The sequence below is a fragment of the Lygodium microphyllum genome, chromosome 22 (assembly GCF_053477565.2).
Source record: "Lygodium microphyllum isolate KBCC chromosome 22, Lygodium_microphyllum_v1.1.10, whole genome shotgun sequence".
NCBI lineage: Eukaryota > Viridiplantae > Streptophyta > Polypodiopsida > Schizaeales > Lygodiaceae > Lygodium > Lygodium microphyllum.
Genome location: NC_141156.1, coordinates 47305709 through 47329627, shown reverse-complemented (window position 1 = coordinate 47329627; position 23919 = coordinate 47305709). Strand labels below are relative to the sequence as shown.

The following is a 23919-nucleotide window of genomic DNA, read 5'->3' as shown; positions in this document are numbered from 1 at the left end:
ACACCCTCGCTTCGTATTGGCAATGACAAAAGCGGAATGTCAATAGACCTGGTCCGTATTGGTGAGACCACACTGCTGATACGGCGCGATATGGAGGAAATGAGAACAGCGTTCGGACACCCTCGCTCCGTATCGGCACACCTCTTTTTTAAAAGCGAATAAAGAACCGAGCCAAAAGACCACCGATACAACGCGAGAGTTAAGAAACGGAGAAGACGCAAGTCTTGTATCGCACCGTATCGGCAAGCAAGGCGGGAAGAGCTCGAGAAATGAAAAGTGTACACGTAGAAAAGATCACCACTTATATACCCACATCAATCATGATACGTGTCGGACACGTGTCCGACGCTGATTGTGCCACGTATCTGCATTTATGGTCCGTGTGCTACGTGTCAAGTAACAACCGGTCCACTTCTTTGCCACGTGGTTATCGGCCACGTGTTGGCCAACGGCTACTACTACCACGTGTCGGAAACCAACGGATACTGTCAGGTGGCATAATTCCGCGCCTACATAAGGGTGTGTTCCTTATCCATACGTTTTTTTTCAGTTTTTCGGGAGATCTGTTTGTATTGCTAATACGGCACGAGGGCGACTATTTGCCTTCTTCGCTTTTCTCTCTTCGCATCGTTTTGGAGGTTCTGCAGAGTCTTCTTTCGGCTCTCCTCTCAAGCTCATTCTGCCCAAGCTCGTGTGACCACCGTTGTGGCGTTCGCGCTTCTTACTGGAATCACCGATACGGCGCGAGGGGGCCTATCCGTCTGATTCGTTTCTCTCTTATCGCGTCGTATCGGCAGAAGTTGTAAACATGTTTGAACCCATAGAATTCCTAGGATCCAAGGTTTCTCCAGGAACTGGTAAAAGAAGAAGGCTTTCAAAAGGCTCAAGGGCATCAACATGTGATTCTTTTTCCTCTCCATCCTCTGCCACCAGTGTGAGAAGGTCAAGTACATCTCCAGGGAAGCGAACGTCGGTAGTGAGAGGTCAAGGAGTATCAGAGCTCACTGATATCACTCCATCAAAGAGGCTACTTGATTTTATGCTTTAGAATCGAATGGATCTCTCATTCTATGGAGTTGTGAAAAATGTGTTTAATCCTGATTGGGAACTTAACAAAGTTCTGAAATCTTGTGAAAAATATATTGTGGAGGACTTTTTGGAGTTTGAAAATCTTGCACGTCCTTCTGTTGAAGTTGGCACAATTGAATATGTCCATGTTCCCATTGGGTCAACAGGAAATGAAAAGTCAGTATTTACTAAAAAGTGCAGGGCCCACTCTCTGGAGAGGTTTTATTCAAGAGACATATTTTGCTACACTCATTCCAAAAACTGCAAGATGATGAGAAAATCTGCTGCTTTTATTGTTTTCAGCCTTGTCAAATACCTTATTAAAGCTGAGGAGCAACAGTTGGAAGGAGCAAAGTCTGCCAGCTTTTGCATGTTAGATGATTTGGTAGATGAAAAGGAAACAGAGGAGGTTGTAGATACAGATTTTGAGGCTTCTATTTGCTGAGAATTTGGATGTTGCTCACTTCAAAGCTGAGACTATCATTGAGGAGAGCCAAGGAGATACAAACCCTCAACCTGATGAGAGTTCTCACCATATTGTTCCTTCCCTACCATGTATACCTTTCAAGGACAAGGAGTACATTTTACTGTCAGATATTCAAAAACTTTTTAATCTCAGGGAAGATTATTGTCTTGCAATTATTGCAGAGGCTTCTGAAGCTGCAAATGGGATAATTGACATAGAAAATGAATCAAAGGAAGAGATTCTGAAACTTGATAAAGAAACTCTAGATGATAAGTTTATTGATGCTGGTGAGGCCCTCTCTCTTTGTTTTGAAAAGGCCAAAGAAGCTGAGAAAGAGTTGAGTATTACTGATGAGGACTTCGATCGCATTCAAAGCGAACTCGGGATTACTAACACCAATGAGACAGCATCATCAATTAATTTATGGAATCCATTTAAATTGGAGTACGATGAAAATCAAGTGGTAAGATAATTTTGAATTTGCTTTTACACATTGGTAGGTTTACATTTCATGCTCATTCAGTATGGGTTTTATTTGCAGTTGGAGATTGCTGATACAGATAACTTCTTGGGGCGTGGCAAAGGATCGAGAGCTGCTAGTAGCACCACCAAAGACATTGCACTCGGCCACTACTTGGCTAGGATTGACCCTGATTCCTTTTTTGTACTTCATAGTAGTTTCTTAGAGGATGCAGCATGGCCGATACTTTGTATTAAAGCTATTACAAGGCTTCTAGGTTTCTCAGGATTACAATATAATGCCCACAAAGTAATGTTTTTGGAAAAGACTGCAGCAATTAGGATTTTTGGCTACGGTCCAGGTTACTCTGCTTCTAGAGCAGGATACTTTTTGGCGTTTTCATCATACGCCTTAGCTGCAGACCGAACTGATGTAAAATCTATAGCTGGCTACAAGAGAAAAAAATTTCTACGATATAGAGGAAAGATTCCTAAGGAGGAAGAGAATGTGAGAGTTTTGGAAAACTAGCTTTGTATATATTCTTTCTTATATATAAAAGTGCGATTGTTCATGTGTCATTGTCGTCTTTTATTTGCATTCTTTGAAGTTGTCGTCGAAAAAACCAGTTGAATAGCTCCTCCAAAGCATTGCTTTTTGTAACTCCTCCCCCATGCCTTGTGCTTCGAAAATAACTTGTGCGTGCTTGATAGTGGGATTTTTCCATGCCTTGGTTGCTATAAGTTGCTAAGGGGCCATGCTCCTCCACAAAGAAAGGTCCATGAATATGAAGAATATGCTGCAATACAAAGTAACACAAATTTTATACCAATTGAAAAACCTATCAAAATAAGACCATATTAAATAATTATTACTTTACCAGATAAAAAGTGATATCTTTTTCTCCCCATGCCTCTTTTATCGCCTGAACAAGCTTTGTGATTGATCTTTTGAACTCTTCCGCATATGTATATGTTGTCTTATGTTGCCTGAGGAGTTTCAGAAAAACATCAAGGTGTATCCAGACCTCCATTCTAAGAAACGCAAGCCTCGGCGTGCTTGCAACATTTGTTGTGATCTCACATAGCTCTCTCCAACACTCCCAAGCCGCATTCACCTGCCTTCCTGAATGGTTTCCTAAGAATCGTCTAGCTTTTTAGCCTCCCATAGAGACATTGGCCAAGATATCTCTTGTTTTTCCTGAAAGTATTGGATCCTTTCTCAAGTGAACTTGGCCCCCATGAAATCCCATTTTCGATAGCAATACCTCGCATTTATCAATACACTCATCTGATAAAGATAATGGCTTAATGGAATATGCGTAGTCAAGATGCAACGTGAGAAGCTTATCGATTATTCTAATCTCTGCATGCAAAGTACAAATATGAACATTCTTAAGAGAGATGGAAAGAATGGGATCCCAGATGTCTTCTATGTTTTTAAATTTACTCAAATCTATAGACTCTCTATTTGGGGCTCTTCTTACTGGTCGCAAACCACTCCAATCTTTGGATCCAATACTTTCCATGCAATAAATGCAAGGATATTTTGCATTTGCACCATTACATATTCCAAGCATACATTTGATAGTTTTCAAATCAGCACTCATATGCCATTCCACATTAAATTTACCAACCCCATCAACTACCAACATTTCGCCTTCACTTTGAGACTTAATGATATTTGGAATACCTGTATGGTTGAACAACCATTTCAACATTTGATGATTTTCAATTGGTACCTGGGCTGCACCAATCCACCAAATCTCCATCTCGGATTGGATCTTATGCAATGGAGCTTTGCCCTCGCCATTGCCATGGTCCAATGGCATGTTCATGAGGCAAATGTTAATTCTTTCCATCTTCTGTCCCTTTTGAATCTGTGCTTTATCCAACTTCAAGGCAAACTTTAGAACACCATAACTTTCTTCTACTGTGATTTTATACATGTGAACCATTGCAATTCGCACCTTTTTTAGATCAACCCATATATTGTTAAACTCATTGTAATCAAAAATTGCCTGTTTTTTTTGTTTTTCATAGGACATAGACCTTTCGATGTGAATGTAATCTCCAAAAACATGTGGAATCTTGCGATTCATGGAAATTCTTGCAGTCAAAACTGCAAGGGCTCGGGGCAATCCAAATATAGTTACCCTATTGCGTTTAAGATTTTTAAACCATAATCCAGAGATAGCACGATAACCTTTTCGACTTATACCCACAGTATCACATGTCTCTATGATTTCATTTGCTTTCACTGTGCCTTTTAAATCCTTCACTAACTCTCTCAGAGTTGGACCTCTCAAATCCACATTTTCTGGTGACTTAAGAATCCTCAAAATGTCTTTCTTATTCATGGTTTCCTTCAAAAGTTTGATTCTTTCCTCATTCTCTCGGATATTTATGCCTAGTATGTTAGAGACATATTTCTTTGTAAGATTTAGTCTCCTTTTCTTTGCTCTCTCACACAAGCTGGTTATATTTTTTAATGGTCTCTTCCTCTCTCTAAATCCTACTGGAGTTTCTCTCAAGCGTGTTAGCTTATCCTGCAATGAATTGTTAACATTTTTCAAAATATCAGTTTGACTTGTCAACTCTAAAATATTTGTTTGTATAATTTCTAGTGCTTTTTTCATTTCGTGCACTTGAGCTATATATGTGTAAGATGCAGAGTATAACCTCATACAGTAGCCAAGCATTCCATTGTAACCTTCTCCAGCATATCTTATATAGTCATGGACATTCAAAAAAGGAGGTGGTTTACCTATAGAAGGATCCCTGGGATAGATATTTCCATCCACCCACAAATCTATATGCTTCATTCCATGTGTTCGCAACCTGTTGGCTTCAATCTCATCTATCAATACTCGATGATGTATACTTCTCCAAGATGTGTAAGTCAAATCTAGCTGAATAGATAGCTTGTATTTACGTGTGCTTGCGCCTGTGTTATTTGAAGTAGTATTGCTAGACATTCTAGCAAATGAACCGAGCAAGAATCTCACAGTGGTAGCAAGCAAGTGCAACAAAAGGAATGGTAAAAGAGAATAGTGTATAGAAAGAAAACGCAGGAGCAAACAAATGCGAAGTTCGTACGAAAATCTCAAATACAAAATCTCTCGAGTTCCAAGACAATAAACGGCCGAAAAGGTGACCCCTGACCTGGATTAAAAGATGAGGGCAATTAATGGCCGACCTCTTCAATGAACCAAATATTCTCTCATTAATCACATCTGGACAACCAAATTTAGAGGTTTTATTCTTCCTAAACCTCAACTAATTAGCAACTTAATCACTTTCTTACAAGTGCCATTTTTGAAGCGTTTTTTGCCCTAATGATAACATACTTGCAATTCTATTTTAGATATTATGTGACCATCCAATGGTGCTTCTAGGAACAACTGTGGACATTGCTTACTGTGGTCATTCCTCTTCTATTTTATAGGGTAAAGATCCAAATATCACCCTAAACAGTCTATGCCCATTTAAGATTGGCACTTTGCAAACCAATGAGAACTCCCAGTGACTACATGGTCCCACCCAATGTCATCCTACCCCAAGGCTAGAGAATGCCTTGAGTATGTCACAAGCAGTCTTTAATAATAGCCCTCCTTGGCTTTCCCAATATGGTGGAGGGGTCAATTGAAAATTAAAAGGAAATCCATCACAAATTAAGCATTCTACTAGAAGAGATTAACAATGTGCTTTCCTTTACAATATGAGAATATAGCTTTCTCCAAATAATAATCAAGCTTGCTTAAATTCAACAATTGCCAATTACAACTATTCCAAACTTGACCTTAGTAATTTGTTTATCTTGCACGTTGATCATTCCAATTCACGAGGACGATAGAGCAACATCCATGTTCATGTTTGCCATGACTTTGTTTATTGCGACCCTTGCGTGATGGTGAGTCATTACATGTATCATATTTTGTCAATGGCCTTGGATTCACTTGAATTAGTGCAAAAGGAAAGACTTCAATGAAGCAAAGCTTTCACAAGATAGCTTAGAAAGAAAATAAAAACTTCAATATCTTTTCCTTTTTTCCTTTCATACTACACACTAAAGCTCTTGTTCCTTGAGGCTCTTATTGATGACACCTACAAGGGGATTGGCCAAGGAAAGATGTCATACAATTGACTCTAAGGGTCCTTCATATAGTTTTTGAGGAATTTCTCTAAGCTTCACAAAAGTTTATCCTAATAAAAGTTATCAAGGACATTGAAAGTTTTGTTGCACATGAACATGGGTTTAGATTGATAACATATAAAGATTTTTTGAAACCTTGTCTTGTTTCTAAAATTGGTAGAAATTTTTATGAAAAAGCACATAAATATTAAATTATGGACTCTTCAAAATTACTCAAACACTTATAGAGGAGACATAATCATAGAGTTTGTCATTACAATTTCAAGGCTTCAATCAATTTGGAATTTCAAATTCTAGATCAAAAATTATGGCCATTTGAAGTTTCATCCTAAGTGCAAAACCTTTGCACGTGCTATGTGTGCCAATATTGCTTGTTTGAGGAGGAAAAGTCTAGGTGAAAAAAACTCGACATAGTAAACTTTAAAATTAGTGGAACATGAGGAGAACAAAGTCATTGTAGAGGAGAACCGAATTGCGGATCATAGATGAGCTCACAGCAACACAACTCAAAAGCATGATCAACACAAGTGCCTATTAAAAATAACCACTTTTGTGGAAATTCGAGGAATAAGATCAATGTGGAACTTTGGTTTGCCCAATGCCGATTGTGAGTCATTGATAAATTTTAAAAGTCTAATTTATCATAAGCAAAAGCTTATTCTACTATGAAGTATATAAGAAGCATTTATCAATTTCCTCAAGATTCAATGTGCAACTACTAGAACTAAAAGATTGGTTTTAATCATAGCAATAGCATTGTCATGCTTTGAATACAAGTTTTTTGCACTCATTCAAAAACAATTAGATATAAGTGACCTTGTTTGAGGCCCCTTTGGGACAACTGAAAACAATGGAAATTTTTGTGGTTGGTGAATCGTGTAGACTTGCAATCATAGCTAGCCGATACAAGTGCAACAAGACAAGCTATGGTACTTTTACCCATAACAATGTCTTGACACTAACGTACTATCTGTGGTCAATCCCAAGCAACCCAATAAACATAGAGGGACTTGCAAGATTCACTATCATGTCCAACCTAGCCCCGATTGTGTGGCATCTTCCACTAGCAATCGTATTAGACATGGTCAACATTGCTCTCTTCAAGGCTAAGATACAAGACACAATCATATCATCAAAAGTTGGTCCATGTGTAGTGTAGACCTCGAGGCCTTGTCTCACAATCACAGTGTTGAAGCCCTTGATGTCACAACCAAAGGTCAAGTTCAATGGGAAAGTCAAAGGTGGCACATCTAGAAGGCTCATCCCCAACAATCAAAGCCCTCCAATATGCACCACCCTTGTAGAGCTCTAACCATCCATCATACTCTTTTACAAAATTTAGGAAAGCCCTAGAGACTATCATTAAGAAATTTCAAGAACTTGTTCACCTAGGGCTACCATAGCCAACTTCTCATACTAGAAGACAACCCTTGATCCTACATTCACCCACCTAACTTTCTATGGCCCAAACTACCTAGAAAAACATTTTAGCTCTAGCCATGACGTTGACGTTGTACTTCTTTGATTATTCCTAAGCACTTTAATTAGCCTCGCTTTATTAAGATACAAAAGGATTTCGTATTTACCAAATATCAAGACAGCTAACATTGATACTAATCAAGAGGGTGCCCAAACTCTGGACTACCACCTCAACATGTTGTCCCTTTAAAACACTCGCCTCAGTGATCAACCAAGCAGACACATGATCGCTTTTATACAAATATATAGGGTGCCTTCACCCCTGTCCCTGAGAATGGAACACTTGAAGTTGGGCTTAACACCATCTCACTATCACTTGACCTGGCAAGTCTTGGCAGCTACACTTTATTTTGCTAAAAGACAACTAAATCTGTCAAGGGTAACAATTAACTAATACATCTGCTCCTGGGGTATATAAGAACATAATCTTATATCACAAAAGTTCAAGACCAACTCAATTGACCAAGAAACGATATTTTAACTGTTCCACTGCATGATAGGACTCCTCTTTCCATTTTTCAATGCTCAACAATCTCAACTAATGCAAATTGAGTTGACCATTACAACCTGGTATTAACTTCCGTAACAACCACCTTCAAATCATAGCAGTAAAGTTTTGAAATAGTTGCAGCTATGATTCAAGTTTTATTTGAAGATGTGAAAGTAGCGCCCACTATTTATCAATTATGAACCATACAATTCTACTCAAAAGATATCCAAATGAAAGTAAACATATGGGAGACCAGCACCAGAGAACATCTATATCCTTGCCTTTAGGAATAGTTGCACCATGTTTTCAAACACTTCACAAAAATTACACATGCACAATGGCAGACAGCACTAGAATCTCTCACTCCCATACACACACATACCCCCTGCCCCCCGAAAAAAAAAAACCCCACCCCAAAAGACAAACACATGCACACGCTCACACAGGGCTTTGTGACTGAAAGCAAATTTGATCCTTCTTATTTCTGAACTACTGCCAAACCCTCCGTACTCATCATCAATCAGATGACCATTCATACAAAATCAGATGATGATATTCAGAAAAATCCACAAAAACAAGAAGCATATCTCCAAATCATTTGTAAGTAGTAGTAAGATCCATAAAGCAAAACTCTGGCCTCCCTGGTTGTTATAAAAATTGGCCATAAACACTGTAGAAGAAGGTAACAGCTAAAGTTTGAGACTTCTGTACAGAGCTTTCTGTTGGTTTGTGAACTCGAGAGTTTGTACAAACATGGGTGGTAGAACAAATGGAGGAAGGACATGAAGTGAAAACCTCTCCTCCACCTGCCTTTTGTTTCCTTCTGTAGATGCAATACCTTGGAGGGTGCATGCTATTGCAGGTTTGTTAAACCTTTCCATAATATAAGAAAAAGCAGCGAATGTTACACAGCTACGAAGCATAGCATCTGGGGACCCTGTTTCATGAAAAATTTTCCCTTTAAATTAAGACATATAAAAAGAGAGCTATGCAAGAGGTACATAACCACACCAAATTGGTCCAACCTGGAGTACTCAGAGCAAGGCCAGTTGCACAACCAGCAATGCCTGCATTCAAGGCTGGCAAAGCAATAGCAACATTAACAAAAAAGGTGGCTGCTTATAACAGCAAGAATAAAAAAGACCCACTGGCCTCTAGTCAAGAAAAACAGACCATATACCAAAACCCATGAAACTCTTATAACACCAAACTAAGGACATAGAACTTATTCTTGAGATAACAATAAGAGAGATGTTTTCTCACCATCCTGTTTTCCTCTAACTTTTCTCAAGCAACATGAGACCAGTGTATGTACACCAGAGAGAAGAGCGAACATCTGAGGGCAACAAAATACAACTCAAGTAAAGAAGAAGGGCTCTTTGAATAATCAATGTTGAAAAAGAGCTCATTTTAGCACCAACCTTTGCAGATGAGCCAGCCTCCTTCAGAGACCCTTTAAAACCTTGCCTCTTCCATAATCCTTGGCCTGTGATATGGAATATTCAGATGCCACAAAGATAAAATCAAGATGGTCAAGCTTATTCTGTAGAAGCCTCACTTCTAAATATCAAAATGCAGAACAAAACTAATACACTAAGATGGTCAAGCTTATCCTCAATAACCTTGTTTAGATATCAAACTGCAAAACAAAACTAAATACATTTCTAGATCAAAGAAACAACAGATACAGCAGCTCAATACATCAGGTTAGAGGGGACCCCATATCCAATCTCTGTGTTTAACTTTTCTATTGATAGAAATTACAACCAAGAGAAACTGAATTGTGAGACGAAAAGCTGCTTGATATTTGACTCCATTACATGGCAGGAAGATCGTCTGAAACCAGCTTTCCTCCTCAGAGAGAATCATAATGACCTGATTAATCAACAATTGGAGCAAGTATAAAATTCACATCAACTGAAAATGCACACTTTATCACTTAAATCTTGGACAATGGATAGCCAATTGGCCCCAAAACTAGCGCCCCTCGCGATATTTCTTTAGCTCTTATTGCAAATGGATAGAGTATAACTAAAATCCTTTGATCTCCTCCGCTAATCCAAGTACCTCTTGCTGTCAAAACTGACCGGCAAACCTTCAAACCAATTTGCCCCTTGGTTTGCTTGGGGATTGGCCTTCACCCTACCCCTTAAGACACAAATTAAGCCTCAAATTTGATATGGGCTAACTGGTCTCTTGAATCTCTTTGAAATTCCTTAATTTTAGCAACTAGAATTCGATTCCTAGGCTAAAACCAACCTTTGGAAGCCCAAAGGGCACTAAAGCACATTTTAGCAAACACTTAATTCAACTTAACAATAAATTCAACAAGAAACTCCACACACAACTGGAGCTAGAGTGCTCTTGCACCACACATTTAGCGTCCCTATCGGTATTTCTTTAGATTATTAAAATATGCTTGAAATTGATTACAAATGGATATATTTCACCAATTTCTCGCGACATAACTAATCCACGGGTGTACAATGGCCTTGGCACCTTCATTGCTAGCCTCCAACCAACTGTAAGTGTTCAAAGCTGCAAACGAACACTTCCGCTTGCCAAACCCTAAAAATGACAACCCAATTTCACCGAGCATTTGTTGAGATATCTCTCGTGCATAGTTCCCATGCAGTCCCACACTGTTTCTCTCACCAACTGGGGAGAGATTCTTACAATGAAACTGTGAGAATGTCACTTTCTTTGCAACAAAATTGCCCAAATAGTATACTAGGCCTGAGATCTCAAAGAAGAAGAAAGAATGTCAATCCATAGTGCTATCATAATCTTTTTTTTTAATATTTAGCTCAAAAAAAGCAACGTACCTTGCTATATATGAAGTTACGAGACTACCCAATGAAATCCCCATGCTAAGAGAAGAAAATTTAACTGCTCTTCACACTCCATCTATATTGTAAGCTCGTTCCATGGTTGATTTGCAATTTCTGCTGCAAAAAATAAAAGAATGGCTATCTCTAAACTTGGATCTCCCAAACGAAAGAGAAGCAATCGCAAATAACCAAGATAGGATTTCCAAATGAGTAATCAATTGTCTTTTAATTATATCACGTTCTTTATTAAGAGTTGATTGATGACTTAGTCATTAATCGTAAGTGAGCCGCTCACTGGTTAAAACTTTAGCTCAGGGCCTACTTAATAACTTAAGTATCCTAAGTGAGCTGCTTATTTGGTGAAACTTTCAATGTAACTCAATTTTAAGATACAAACTTTCAATTTAATAAAAGTTTCACGTTGCATCTTATTCCTTTAGCCTTGGCTATGTACCACATGGACCGCACCCTTGTCCACATGCTCCAATATCAAATTTTTCATTGTCAATGCAATGGTCACCATACCAAGAGCTAGGGATACCAAAATTAAAGTTTATTTTAATTTAAAATCTTTGATAAGTTTAATTGAATCATTAAGTTCATAAGTTCATTTTTCATTATCATGGCATACCTCTCTCTTGAAACATCACAAGTGACCCTGATTCTACGCAGTTAAGATCCAACACATCATACTAAATAACCAATACATGTCTTTCCATCAATACTTTTCACAATTGATTCATAAATTCAAGAACATTGACATCTGAAATTTAAAGCAATTTTTTATCTATGTATTAGCTAATGTCTGATTATCCTTAATTTTTAAAACATTAGCATTATCATCTATATATACCGACCGAGAAAAAATATCGAAGGCATACAAGATAGCAAGAAAAAAGAAATGTGATTTTCTTTCATTACGTAAGACTCCGTAGAGGTACACAACCTGGCCCAAAAGGAACTTCGCACACCTTCCAGAGTTTTAGAGCCGATTTATGTACCTTGTTTACAATTTTATCCCTCACCACAAGTGGTGGAATATAGAAAACCACTTAGATAAAAGTGAAAATTTTTCAAGGATCACTGGTACCAAAACAAAATAAAACAGAACAACGAGCATAAAAATTTGCAAGGATTTATAAATTCACAAGTCATACATAGATGGTTGGACGATACTTGCAAGGTATACACGTTGATTTTCTGTAACCACAAATATATCATGATAATCTCTAGTCATATTTAACAAAATATAGCTTAAATATACCAACCGAGGAAACCTATCGAAGTGATGCAAGATAGCAAGAGAAAAGAGATGTGACTCTCTCTCACTATATAGGACTTTATAGAAATACACAACTTGGTCCGAAAGGAATTTTGCACACCTAGAGTATTATAGTCCATTTATATACCTCGTTCTACATTTTATCCCTCACCGCAAATAGTGGATTATAGAAAACCACTTGGGTAAAAGTGAGAAAAATTCAAGGATTATTGGTACCAAAACAAGATAAAACAAAACAAAGAGGATAAAAACTTACAAGGATTTACAAATTCACAAGTCATACATAGATGGTTGAACGATACTTGCAAGGTCTATAATCACAAGTATGTCATCATAATCTATGGTCATATTTGACAAATATAGCTTAAATAGTGCTTTTACAAGTATATACAGGTTGTTTCATCTTCGACAATCTCAAAGAGATGATTACATAAATAGATATACTGATTCTAACAGGGGTTTCTTATGCTCCATTTGAAAAGGACAAAGTTAGCTTTAATTTTAGCCAAAAAGTTTGACAAACGAACATGTAGATCAAAAGTTATGATATTCATAGAATAGAAGAAGATCTAATTATAATTTCTCTAAAAATCATAGAGAACAAAAAAAAAAATCAACATGCTAATAGAAATGATAGCATACATGAATGTGATCTCTTCTACAAATAGTTTTATCTCCAAAATACTAAGTGACTTAAGCAACAAATAGCAAAGTAATCAATATTCTAATAACAATGACATGCTACTTCCAAATGACAATGCAAAGTTTGATCAAATGATTACAATACTCGGTAACTTGGGCAACAAATAGCAAAGTAATCAACATTCCAATAAAAATGGCATGCTACTCCTAAATATCAATACAAAGTTTAAAGCAATCAATCAATATGTAAATTCAACTTATAAGTATAAAGGTCCTCCAAGAGTCAAAAACTATTTAACTCCCTTCCAAGTCATGGAATAGAGAAAAATTCAATTATAATTTCTCAAAGAATCATGGACAGCAAAAAAAAAATTCAATATGCTAATAGAGGTGATGACATACATAGATATGATTCCTTCTACAAATAATTTCATATCCAAAATACTCAATAACCTAATGCAAGAAATGATCAAGATCAACACGTTCATGATAAACCAAGGAGAATTGACAAATTTTAACATGATGAAGAGTTTGATGACATAATGCCACATGGACAACCCAACCAAAGTCATCAGCTACATGAGAATATTTTCTTTGGTCATCGTTCATTTGATAACAAGAAAAACATTCTTTCAACAATAATCATGGACAACAAATAATTAGCAATTACTCTCATAAACAACAATTCATTTGGTTTTTCCAACAATAATAAATAGCATTATCACTATGGCAAAGAATACAAGGAGAAGATTAAAATACCTCAATCAATGAAATTGTTTTAAAAAAAGATACTAAAAAGAATATGGCACGATTAAAGGCAAAGAAGCTCTACAACTAGAGAATATTTCAACCAATTTTTAAATCTTTCCATATATGTAGAAGGTATATCCGACTTAGCAAAATTAAATGAATACATTTTTTCTCTTAATCCAAGCCTTTTGACAAAAGTTAGGGTAGCAAAGCCTACAAATGTTCATGCAACCATACAATATGCTAAATACTATAATCAAAAGTATAAAAGAGAATTGAGCTTTTTTCAAGCCAAAACAAGAGTGACTTACCATTCAAATCAACCGATAAGAATGGTACAACAACTCAACCAAAAAAGAGAGGACTATAGATTTAAAAAACAAGATTCGAAATACTTTTAATAAGATTCTTACTTATCCTACAATATACACTTCTAAACAATGCAACAACTTTAAGTATGATGCTAAATTAAAAGGAAATTTCAAGAGAGTTGAAGGTGGAACTGAACAATTACCTAATAATATCAACAACGGGTCTTTTTCCAATGATAAGCTAAAATGACTATATTTAAAGTGTGGCAAGAAATGATCACCTAATCATAAACAAAAATACAAAGCCAACAATGCAGTTTAACATGGTAATCATGGAAGACTCTAATGAAGGTGAGACACATGAGAAAAGTCGATCACAAGTAGAGACAATTCCTACTTGTAATCAGACATATAACTATGATGTTCGAGTAACTCAAGAAAAATTAGAGCCAGTTAATAGATTTTCATTTCATCCAGGTGGTTCATTTGACTCTGGTGAATTATAGATGAATGATTTTTCGACTATTTTATGTTCACCCATGTTATGTTCCATATCGCAAGATGCTTGGATGGGTTACAAAGGAGATAATACACTTCAACTGCTCAAAGGCACTATTAATTCTAAGGTGGCTCATATTCTCATTAATATAGACAGTACCCATACCTTTGTCAATGCTAAATCATTACATGAGTTGAAGTTATTGCCTTAAAAAATAGACTCTCTACTAAAGGTACAAGTTGCAAATGGAGCTCACGTGTTGAGTAAGGAGATATACCTACAAACTCCCATTGAGTTATCTCAGTCTTCTACCATTATGATGGACTTGACTGTCCTAGATATGAATCCTATTGACATCCTTATTGGATGCAATTGGCTCAAACAACTTGGCAAATTTTCTTTAGATCTCAATCGGATATTTATGGAGTTTACTTAGAATGGGCAGCAAGTAACACTTGATGGCATAGAGAGGAAACAAATGAAATAAATTAGCAAGAATATGAAGAAGAAAATCAATGCTATGTCTTGCATTTTCACACTTCTCCTTTTGAAGGTGAATGAAAATCAACAATCTTTTTTACCCAAGGAGTGTGATCCATGTCTATGTAAAGTTTATACTTTACAAAAGAATTTAACAAAATATTTTATCTCCTACACCATTGCCTCCTAAACGAAAAGTGGATCATCCTATTGAATTGGCACTTGACACTAAACCTATCAACAAACCATCCTATAAGTTGTCAAAGCATGAGAAATAAGAAGTGAAGAAATGAGTTAAAAACTTATTGGAAATGAGGTTTATGCACCCTAGTCGGTCATATTTTGCTTCTCTCATATTAGTTGTTAAAATAAAGATAACTCCTTCAAGATGTGCATTGATTATAGAGACCTTAACAAAAGCACCATAAAAAACAGATGCCCAATCCCCCACATGGATAATCTATTGGATGAACTCAATAATGTAAAGATGTTCACCAAGATTAACTTGAGATCAAGATACCATCAAATCATGATGAAGACCTGAGCTTTTTGCAAAGGAAAGTAATTGTACTTTTATGGCCAATGAGATAGAATATTTAGATTATTTTATTGGAGATTTATCAAGATTTATATCCATGTAGTAGCTCCTCTCCCTAATAGATTGAAGACAAAAACTTCCTTTTAGGATAATATAGCCATGACAAGCTTCAATGAGCTGAAAAGTTTTCTTATTTCGGTATCTATTTTAGTGTGCCCGGACTTTTCCAAGAAATTTACCATATTTGATAATACTAGTGGCCATGGTATTGGAATTATTTTATGTCAAGATCATGGTGTTATTGCTTATAAAAGCAAGAAGCTGAATAATAAGGAAAGAAAACTCCATATCTATGAACAGAAAATAGTAGTCATTCTTCGTGCCATTAAGAAGTGACATCACTACATTTATGGCAGCCATTTTAAAGTTAAGAGTGACCACTGAGTACTGAAGTATTTTCTTTTACAACCTAATCTTTCTCCTAAACAAAGAATATGGTTACAAGGCTATGACTTTGAGATTTCATATATGGCAAGCAAAGAAAGTGAAGTGACAAATGCATTATTTAGAATGTAAGCATGTTTCATTTCTACTATTTCCACCCTACACAAAGATTGAATCCAAGATATTCAGAAACAATATTTGTTGGATGAGCACACTACCAATATAATAAAATTTTACGGCAAAGCAATGAATCTAAATTTTCGAATTTCAAGTGGCAAAATGGACTTCTTTGGTTCAAAGAAAAAATATACTTGGCTCCTCAAACATCATTTAAGCAATGCATATTATAAGAGATGCATTCTTCTCCTTTGGCATGACATACTAGATTGTTTAAGACCTTTGATAAGATGGAAAGATATCAAGGATCATGTAAGGTGGTGCTTACCATGCCAGCAAAATAAAGACTTCAATTTGTTGCCTAATGGTCTGCTTCAACCATTACCCATTCCACATGGTAAATAGACTCACATAAGCATAGATTTTATTACGAGACTTCCTACCACTAAGCAAGGTTGGAATAGTATTTTTGTCGTGGTTGATCATCTTACCAAATCAGCCCACTTCTTACCTACCAAAGTCTAGTATGCAGCCAAGCAAGTGACAAATCAATTCATGGGGGAAATTTTCAAGCTACATGGGTTACCTATAAAGATTGTCTCTGACAAGGAAACAAAATTCATGAGGAATAATTGAAAAAGCCTCTTTACTTCCATGAAAACCCAGTTAACTCCAAGCACTGCCTATCATTCGCAGACAAATGGACAAACTGAAAGGGTCAATAGATAACTAGAGATCTATTTGAGACACTTTTGTTATGATACACAAAATGCATGGGATCATTAGATTCATCTTGTGAAGTTTTATTATAATAATACTTATCACACAAGTGTAGGCATGTCACCATTTGAGGCATTATATGGTTACAAGGTTCAAGTACCTTTAGCATTATTTCGCAATGAAGTAAATCCTTTTACTCAAGAAGAGTTAGAAAAGATGGAGACCTTAATGAAGCAATGCAAGAAAAATATTAAAAAGACACGAGACTATGAAATCCTATGCGGATGATAAACAAAGACATGTGGATTTTGGAGAGGAAAAATGGGTATTTTTAAAGGTACCTAAGTCTCATTATTCATCTCTTAAGGGAGGACATAATAAGCTTACTCTTCACTATCATGATATTCACCTTGCCGTGGTCATTCTCTCAAAACAACTAACATAGAATAGCAATCAAATGTTTGGAGATGAATCCAACTAATAAGATATCCTACTTAACTTTTGGGTGTCCTTTGGAGCTTTAAGATAAATCGACATGCCTTAATAGTGTCACCATGTTGTAAATGAAATGCCAAGTAACAACCAACAATCAAAAGGTGATTAATAATGGCGATGGCAGTGTAGAATAGAACAAATGATGAGCATGCCAAGGCAATGAAAGCATCGTTGAAACAACAATCTGAAGGTGGTGATCTACTGCAAATGATGATGACAAGTTGGATATGATGGCACCAGATAGCAATTCGAGAGGACAAGTTGCTATAGATGGCACAAAGAGCAAGTAAACAGCAATCACTAATGTTGCTACAATAGTAGGAAGGTGAAGAGACCACCAATAATAGGCATCAAGAGATGTGCAAGAGAGAATGAAGATTGATTGAAAAATAGTAAATGAAAGTGGATAGCACCTTTTGTAGAATAAGTTCGGGTTAGGGTTCGAAAAAGATTAGGGTTGGGAAATCAAGATAAGGGGATGGTCACACGCTAATCCCCATTTATAGAGCCTTTTTTACCCAATACAACCCATCTCGTGTGTTGTATTAATAAGTAATTGAAACAATGTTTTAGGGCTATTCTACTCGATCATATAGGCGTATAAATCACAATAGCTAGCACTCAAAGTCACAAAAAGAGAACACACAACGAAATGAGACAATTTATCGCATAAAACTAAAGTAGTTAGATGGCAACTTGTTGAGAAATAAAGTACCTCAATCGTCTTCTAGATTTAAAAGACGAGTAGTAACAAATATGACAAGTGATCCATACTCGAGTCTCAACTAACTTAACTTTCAAGCCATTCCCCTTTGAAATGGAGAATATTTGGAGCTCCTAGTCAATATTGCTATACCCAACACAATCACAAGCTACATAACACTTTGCGGCATGAGCCCAATCATCAAAAGCAAGTGAGAAATGTAGGAGCCAAGAATGATATTCGAGCTTATCCTCTCAAACATCAAAAATTTTCAAAATCTAGGTGTTGTATTCATTATGCTTTATCAATTGCAACTTCAGGCATCAATATAAATTATAAATTGCAAAAATCTACACTGATTTCTTATACAAAGAGTGATTTGCAAGCTTTGGGTTGGCAAGCAGTTGTGATTTCTAAAGGAGATATTACTCGATACTTGGGTTATCCTATTGGTGTAAATGTAGCTCCTCATGCCTTGCTTGATTGGTTGTCATCTCGTATACATGATCAGTTTATATATTGAAAATCTCAAGGCTGACCTCTTTATGTGAGACTTAAAGTTGCTCAATGCATCATGATCAGTATGGTCTCGTTTTTTTTGCCATTACTTCCTTGGACTAGTAAGTCTCTTTCAGAGCTAGTTCAACCTATCCATGTCATGTTGTGGAAAAAGAAAGAAAATCATTTGGGCCAGGTGTGGATTTCGTGACAGCATATGACTATTCCTAAAAGGATGGGGGGATTAACTTTCTTGAATGTTAATTTCCACTTGTGATTCTACAATAAGGACTTAGAATATAGGGTGTACCAATGAATCTTCTGCATGGTATGGTTTGTCAACGCAACCTATGCTATGTCTTGGACATCTCACTAAGAAATTCGAGACAGTTGCACATGTGAAAGGGACTGTTTATTTTATAAAACAGTGCTCAAGTACTCATCTTAACTAGTATGGCCTCAAGTGAACTCAAATTAATAGCTCACAATACAGTAGGGTCATGTTGAACTTGCAATATAGTAAAAACATGTTATACTCATACTAAGCTTTTAGCATCTAAAATGCTATACAGACATCTTTAATCTTAGATTGAACGACAAGTGTTATTTTACTTATAATATTGCACATACAATAAGCCAAACATAGTATTAAGTCAAGTGTGTCTATAGCAGGTCAATGCTGCGGGTGAGATCCTCTGACATGATTCAACAAGTTTTTAACATAGATGTGTTAGCAAATTAGTTAGCTCATGTGTGAGTCTATACGGCAAAGGTTGTGGCATTTCATTTAGCATTTTATGTAGTATTTTCTAGGGTATTTATCTCGCGTTTTCTGGCGCCCTTTTTAGGGCTGGGGAGAATTTAATGTTGGCCGGCTGCATTTATTGCTCCCCCCATTTTATGCCTATATATTGTTGGGGCTCCTCCTCCTGTGTGTGTACTTCAGCCATCCCACGTGGATTCTTCAGGAGAGAGGAGACGGTGCCAAGGTGCCCATCCAACCAGTGACTCACTGTTTTATGCTGTTGTCTCGTGTTCGATATGGATTCCATTTCTCGTGAATATATCTGAGTTCTCATTTGTATTTGTATTCATTCTTTCTTTCTTTCTGTTGTCTTGTGTTTCAGCAGTTTATTTCAGTATGTTATTTATGCTCCCATTGCTGCACCACTTGTGACAAGATGTTGGCCTTAATAATTGTTTTCTTGGCTTGAACAGATTCCAAGGACCGTAACATGCAGACTACAGTCAGAAATACTTGTAATGCTACACATGCATTACAGTCAGAAATACTTGTAATGCTGCACATGCATTGAGCCAAAAATGATGTTCAACCTCTCGAATAAAAACATAGAAATGGCCTCAGAAGCCCTTGTCTTTGTTTGAAGGAATCCAAAAACCAGCACAACCAGACGGACGATAAATGGCACTTGGACAACACAAGAAACTTGTGCTTCTTAAGGCATAAAGCATGCAGCATGATATGTAAAGGAAAGAAAGGGGCATACCAAATCCAAAAACAGACCCCATGACACCTCCGGCCAAGCCATCGCGAAGTCCGGTGGTGAGGCAGAAGAGCGGGCCACTGCCATCGCCAGGCAGTGCCGCAGAAGGAGGAGGGGGCGCGGTGTCCGGGGCGTCGTCGGACGACGAAGAATCGGGCGAAGGATAAGCTTCCATAGCGAAGCTTCTCTATTGTTGTCTCAGGTTTTGATCAAGCAATTTAGCTCGATTTTTTTCTTTTAGGTATGAAGGCGCCACATTGTAATCTGAAAGGGGGACCCGCTCACTTAAACTTCTTAGGTGAGTGAGCTGGGTAGCGACGGATTGCTCTCCGGAGACTTACCAAACGATTGCATTTTACATGCTATTCATTTTAGGAAAGAATTCACCTTGCTCCTCCAATCTTTTCTAACTAATCAACCATTCAAAATCCTCGAAACAAAGGATTTCGATCCTGGAACCTTAGAGGAAAGAAACTCTTAATGGAAGCTGGAGCGAGATTGAAAATTCGTAATTGAATCTCAAGAGGATGGAGCTACCCTCAAACGGTCCTTGAGGATCTTAGATTGGATTATCCGAGATCCTGTCGAAAATCCAACCCATGAGCTATAGAACCTAGGAAAAATTTACCAATCGGAAACTCATGGGTGTTGCTAATTGGATGCAACACCAAGTGCATAAATTATTGTTCTTATCGCATAAGAATGAGGGACGGAACAAGGGTATTCCCTAACCCCACAGAGGGCCATTGCAGTTGACACCAAGGCAAGAAAGATCCGAAGGTTGAATGCTCAGCGTTCAAAAAGAAACTCCACCTTAATAGATGTTCTGAGCACTTGCCCCCATTATTGTTTATGCTTGTAATTTTAGGAGCACTTACTGTGAAAGGATTGTTTGACCCAAGCTCTCAAAAGAAACTAGTAAAATGAATCAGGTTAAATTCCTGGAGGGGTGCCCCAAACCACCGCCAGCTGGCTGTCAACCCTATCCAAGGGGGTTCTAAATAATCATGACGGGAATATGGACCAAACCTATCACGAGAGGTCTGTCTGTGGATTAGTTTGAACGTAGGAAGACACTTGGATGCCATGGGGACTCTCACTGTAAATCCTTTGCCTCCAGGTCCTACTCAAACGGTCTATGTGACTCGAGATGGATTCTCGAGGTCCTCTTACTAGTGCAAGGTCGAAAACTTAGAGGATAATAACATGCATCCATACGGATTGCGTAAATCATCCTATGGATGGAATTTGTATCTCAGTTGAAATTTTAATATAGAGTTTACTTTTCAAGAAATTTGCCCGAACTATTTTCGTGTTAGTGCATAAATTACATAAAGGAACATGTGACTAACGAGTTAATTAAGGAAACTACTTGAATGTGTTGCCTACTAATGTGCCCTTAGGTAAATAGAAAACTAAAGCTATGAAGGGAAGCAAGTGGATGGTGACGGGCTCATCCTATAGTAAGGTGGTCCCAAAGAACTAGGAAGCTTCTCAACATTCAAACCACGATAACATATTGATCCTAGTTAATGAACAAGGCTCATATCATTTTAGGGGACCGGAATGGAACTTTACCCTATGGGTAGAGAGGCCGAGTGATGCATTCCTCTCGCTTCAAATTCTCTTTCAACCAAGTGCAATCTGAGTCCCCTTCGGTTCAGATACTCTAGGAAAAAGAGATCCGACGCTAGAAGACTGTGAAATGACTTGACCATTAGAAACCCAGTAAGATCTAGGTTGATCCTAACAGGGTTGGCCAATACATTTTGCTATAGAGTAGACTCAAAAGTCGCTAGCTGACAAATCATGTGACATTCCATGGGAGTGCCAAGCAGTGTCTTTTAGATCAGACTCCCGATGGACTTCTAAAACGAGTCAAGGACCGGATACGTTATATCGTCACGTATGCTAGAAAAAGTTTGACCTTGCACAACTAGGTTGACACATGCAGTCAGGTTTAGATAATGGGATTTTCTATCTCCAAGTTTGTGTTCTTGAATATTTCAATAGAGTCTATTTTAGTTTCCTATTCTTGAAAATAATAGTTCTACATTTTTAAAAAAAAATTAAGTGCAAGTAGTCTAAAAAACATTCACAATGAACTGAAGGTAACAAATACCACTGATGGATATAGAAGAAGCCTGAGGTGTCATATTAATGAAATGTACATTGCAAAATATAAAACCAAAGTCCAAAAAGTTACTTAGTTAAATTTTGGGATGCAATGGCTTTGACATTTCATTATAGTTTTGGTTAAGGATTAGCTTAGAACTTTGTGAAAGTCTAGCAATAACACAAAAAACACATGAACATGTTATTTAAGTAGCATGTTGAAGGATGATGATTACACACCTGGCATGTAGCAGAGGGAGTGACAGGAGGGTCGAGACATGTAGTGGATCTTTAATAGGCATTAAGTACCATTAAGGCATTAACTACGCGTGCCAAAGGAGGGCAACCACATGGAAATTCTCCCAGCATAAAACCTTCCTCCTCCAGGAGGCATCACGAGGGGTTGGAACGAGATGGTATACTAGCCAAAGTGAGCATGAATGGAGAAGCTATGGGGGTTGATTTCCAAGCAACTCTCATCAAGGATAGAGTGGATATGGAAGCAATTGAGAAGGAGGTTATATGTGATATCAAACCCATCTTTGACATGCAAAACGAATAGACCCACGAACATCAAAATGTCATGTGATCACCGGTTTCCTTCTCCCTCAAACAAATCAAACGTAAATATGTTGATTTTAGTGCTACTTGCCTTTTTTTTCTTCATGGGGAGCATTTGGTTTGAAGATGAGTTCGAATAAACCCCCTAGTAGTTTTCCTTTGTGGGCAAGGACTTCTTCTTTGCCCTCGTGGGACCCAAGCAAGAGCTAGATTGGATTCTAGGCTTTGTAGTCGCATATCAAGGGAGCTTCATCCATGACACCCCTCAACAATGAGATCCCTATCCCAGGCTGAGGCCCTTGGTTGGGCCCTCTATTCATCAATGCCCTCACATGGAATCCTATGATCTCAGAAGTGTGCATGCATCCTCTAGGACCGCTGCAAGGGGATCCACAAGTTCGAGGAGCTCTTTGACCCACACGGGATAGAAATCATTGTCAAAGTCAAATCTCCATTTTCCCTAATCCTTTGTTGCCTCTATCACAAGACTAGCCACCATTACGTGAACGACTACCCCTAGAAGGCCACAGGTTTAGATTAAGGTGATAAGCAATCTAATGCAAACAAGGAGATGAAGAAACTCAACCCGCCCCTCGAAAACAAGAGAATATCGAAAATTTGCATGGGCAAAAAATTAACAAGCCCGAAACCCCTTTAGCAATCAAACTCCATGAACATCAAAGAAAAAGGGCAGGAATAAGCCATCAATCAAGCACCTTGCCCACCAACCTCTAGTCGACGCAATATTTACACTACTATTGATAATGATGAGATCATGGATGATAGAGTTGAACTCTTCTATGACATCTCTTGCTAAGTTTTCCCTTTTTTCTTGGAATGTGAGAGGCATCCGCTCCCATGGCAGGAATTTGGCCTATATGACCCCATCATAAGGAGAAGGAAACCCAATGTCTTAGCTCTCTAAGAAATCAAGCTCAATGAAGGTGATTGGCTCGTATACATATTCCCGAGATATACCTGCTTCATGCTAGCATGCATGAGAGGCAAAGGGGGCACACTCATGCTAATCAAGGACAAATGGAAGCCAAAGATCAAATTCAAAGATGAAGATGGTGCATTCCTAGATTGCTCACTCAATGTGTGGCACGAACTAGTCACTATAGCCTCCATCTATGCCCCTAATTTAGTTGTGATTAGAGCAAAGAAATGGTGGATTCTTGAGCCCCTGATTGAGGGTTGCCCAACCATCATCTCTAGGGATCTCAAGATGACCCGAGTAGAAAGTGATAGGTCCCATGGTGGTAGCTCCATTAGAAGAGAAAAGGATAGTGTGATAATCCCTTTGCATCATC

General features: G+C 37.6%; 1 protein-coding gene across 1 annotated transcript; it reads right to left on the bottom strand.

Annotated features, from left to right (window-relative positions):
* Positions 1–8650: 8650 nt before the first annotated feature.
* LOC148017111 (mitochondrial import inner membrane translocase subunit TIM22-3-like) lies at positions 8651–20182 on the bottom strand. Its single transcript, XM_087662700.1, has 5 exons — positions 19934–20182; positions 9537–9601; positions 9379–9451; positions 9141–9194; positions 8651–9052 (listed from the first exon to the last, which is right to left on the bottom strand). Exons 1-5 carry the CDS (start codon positions 20103–20105, stop codon positions 8805–8807), a joined length of 612 nt encoding a protein of 203 aa, XP_087518826.1. The 5' UTR covers positions 20106–20182; the 3' UTR covers positions 8651–8804.
* Between the last annotated feature and the right edge of the window lie 3737 nt (positions 20183–23919).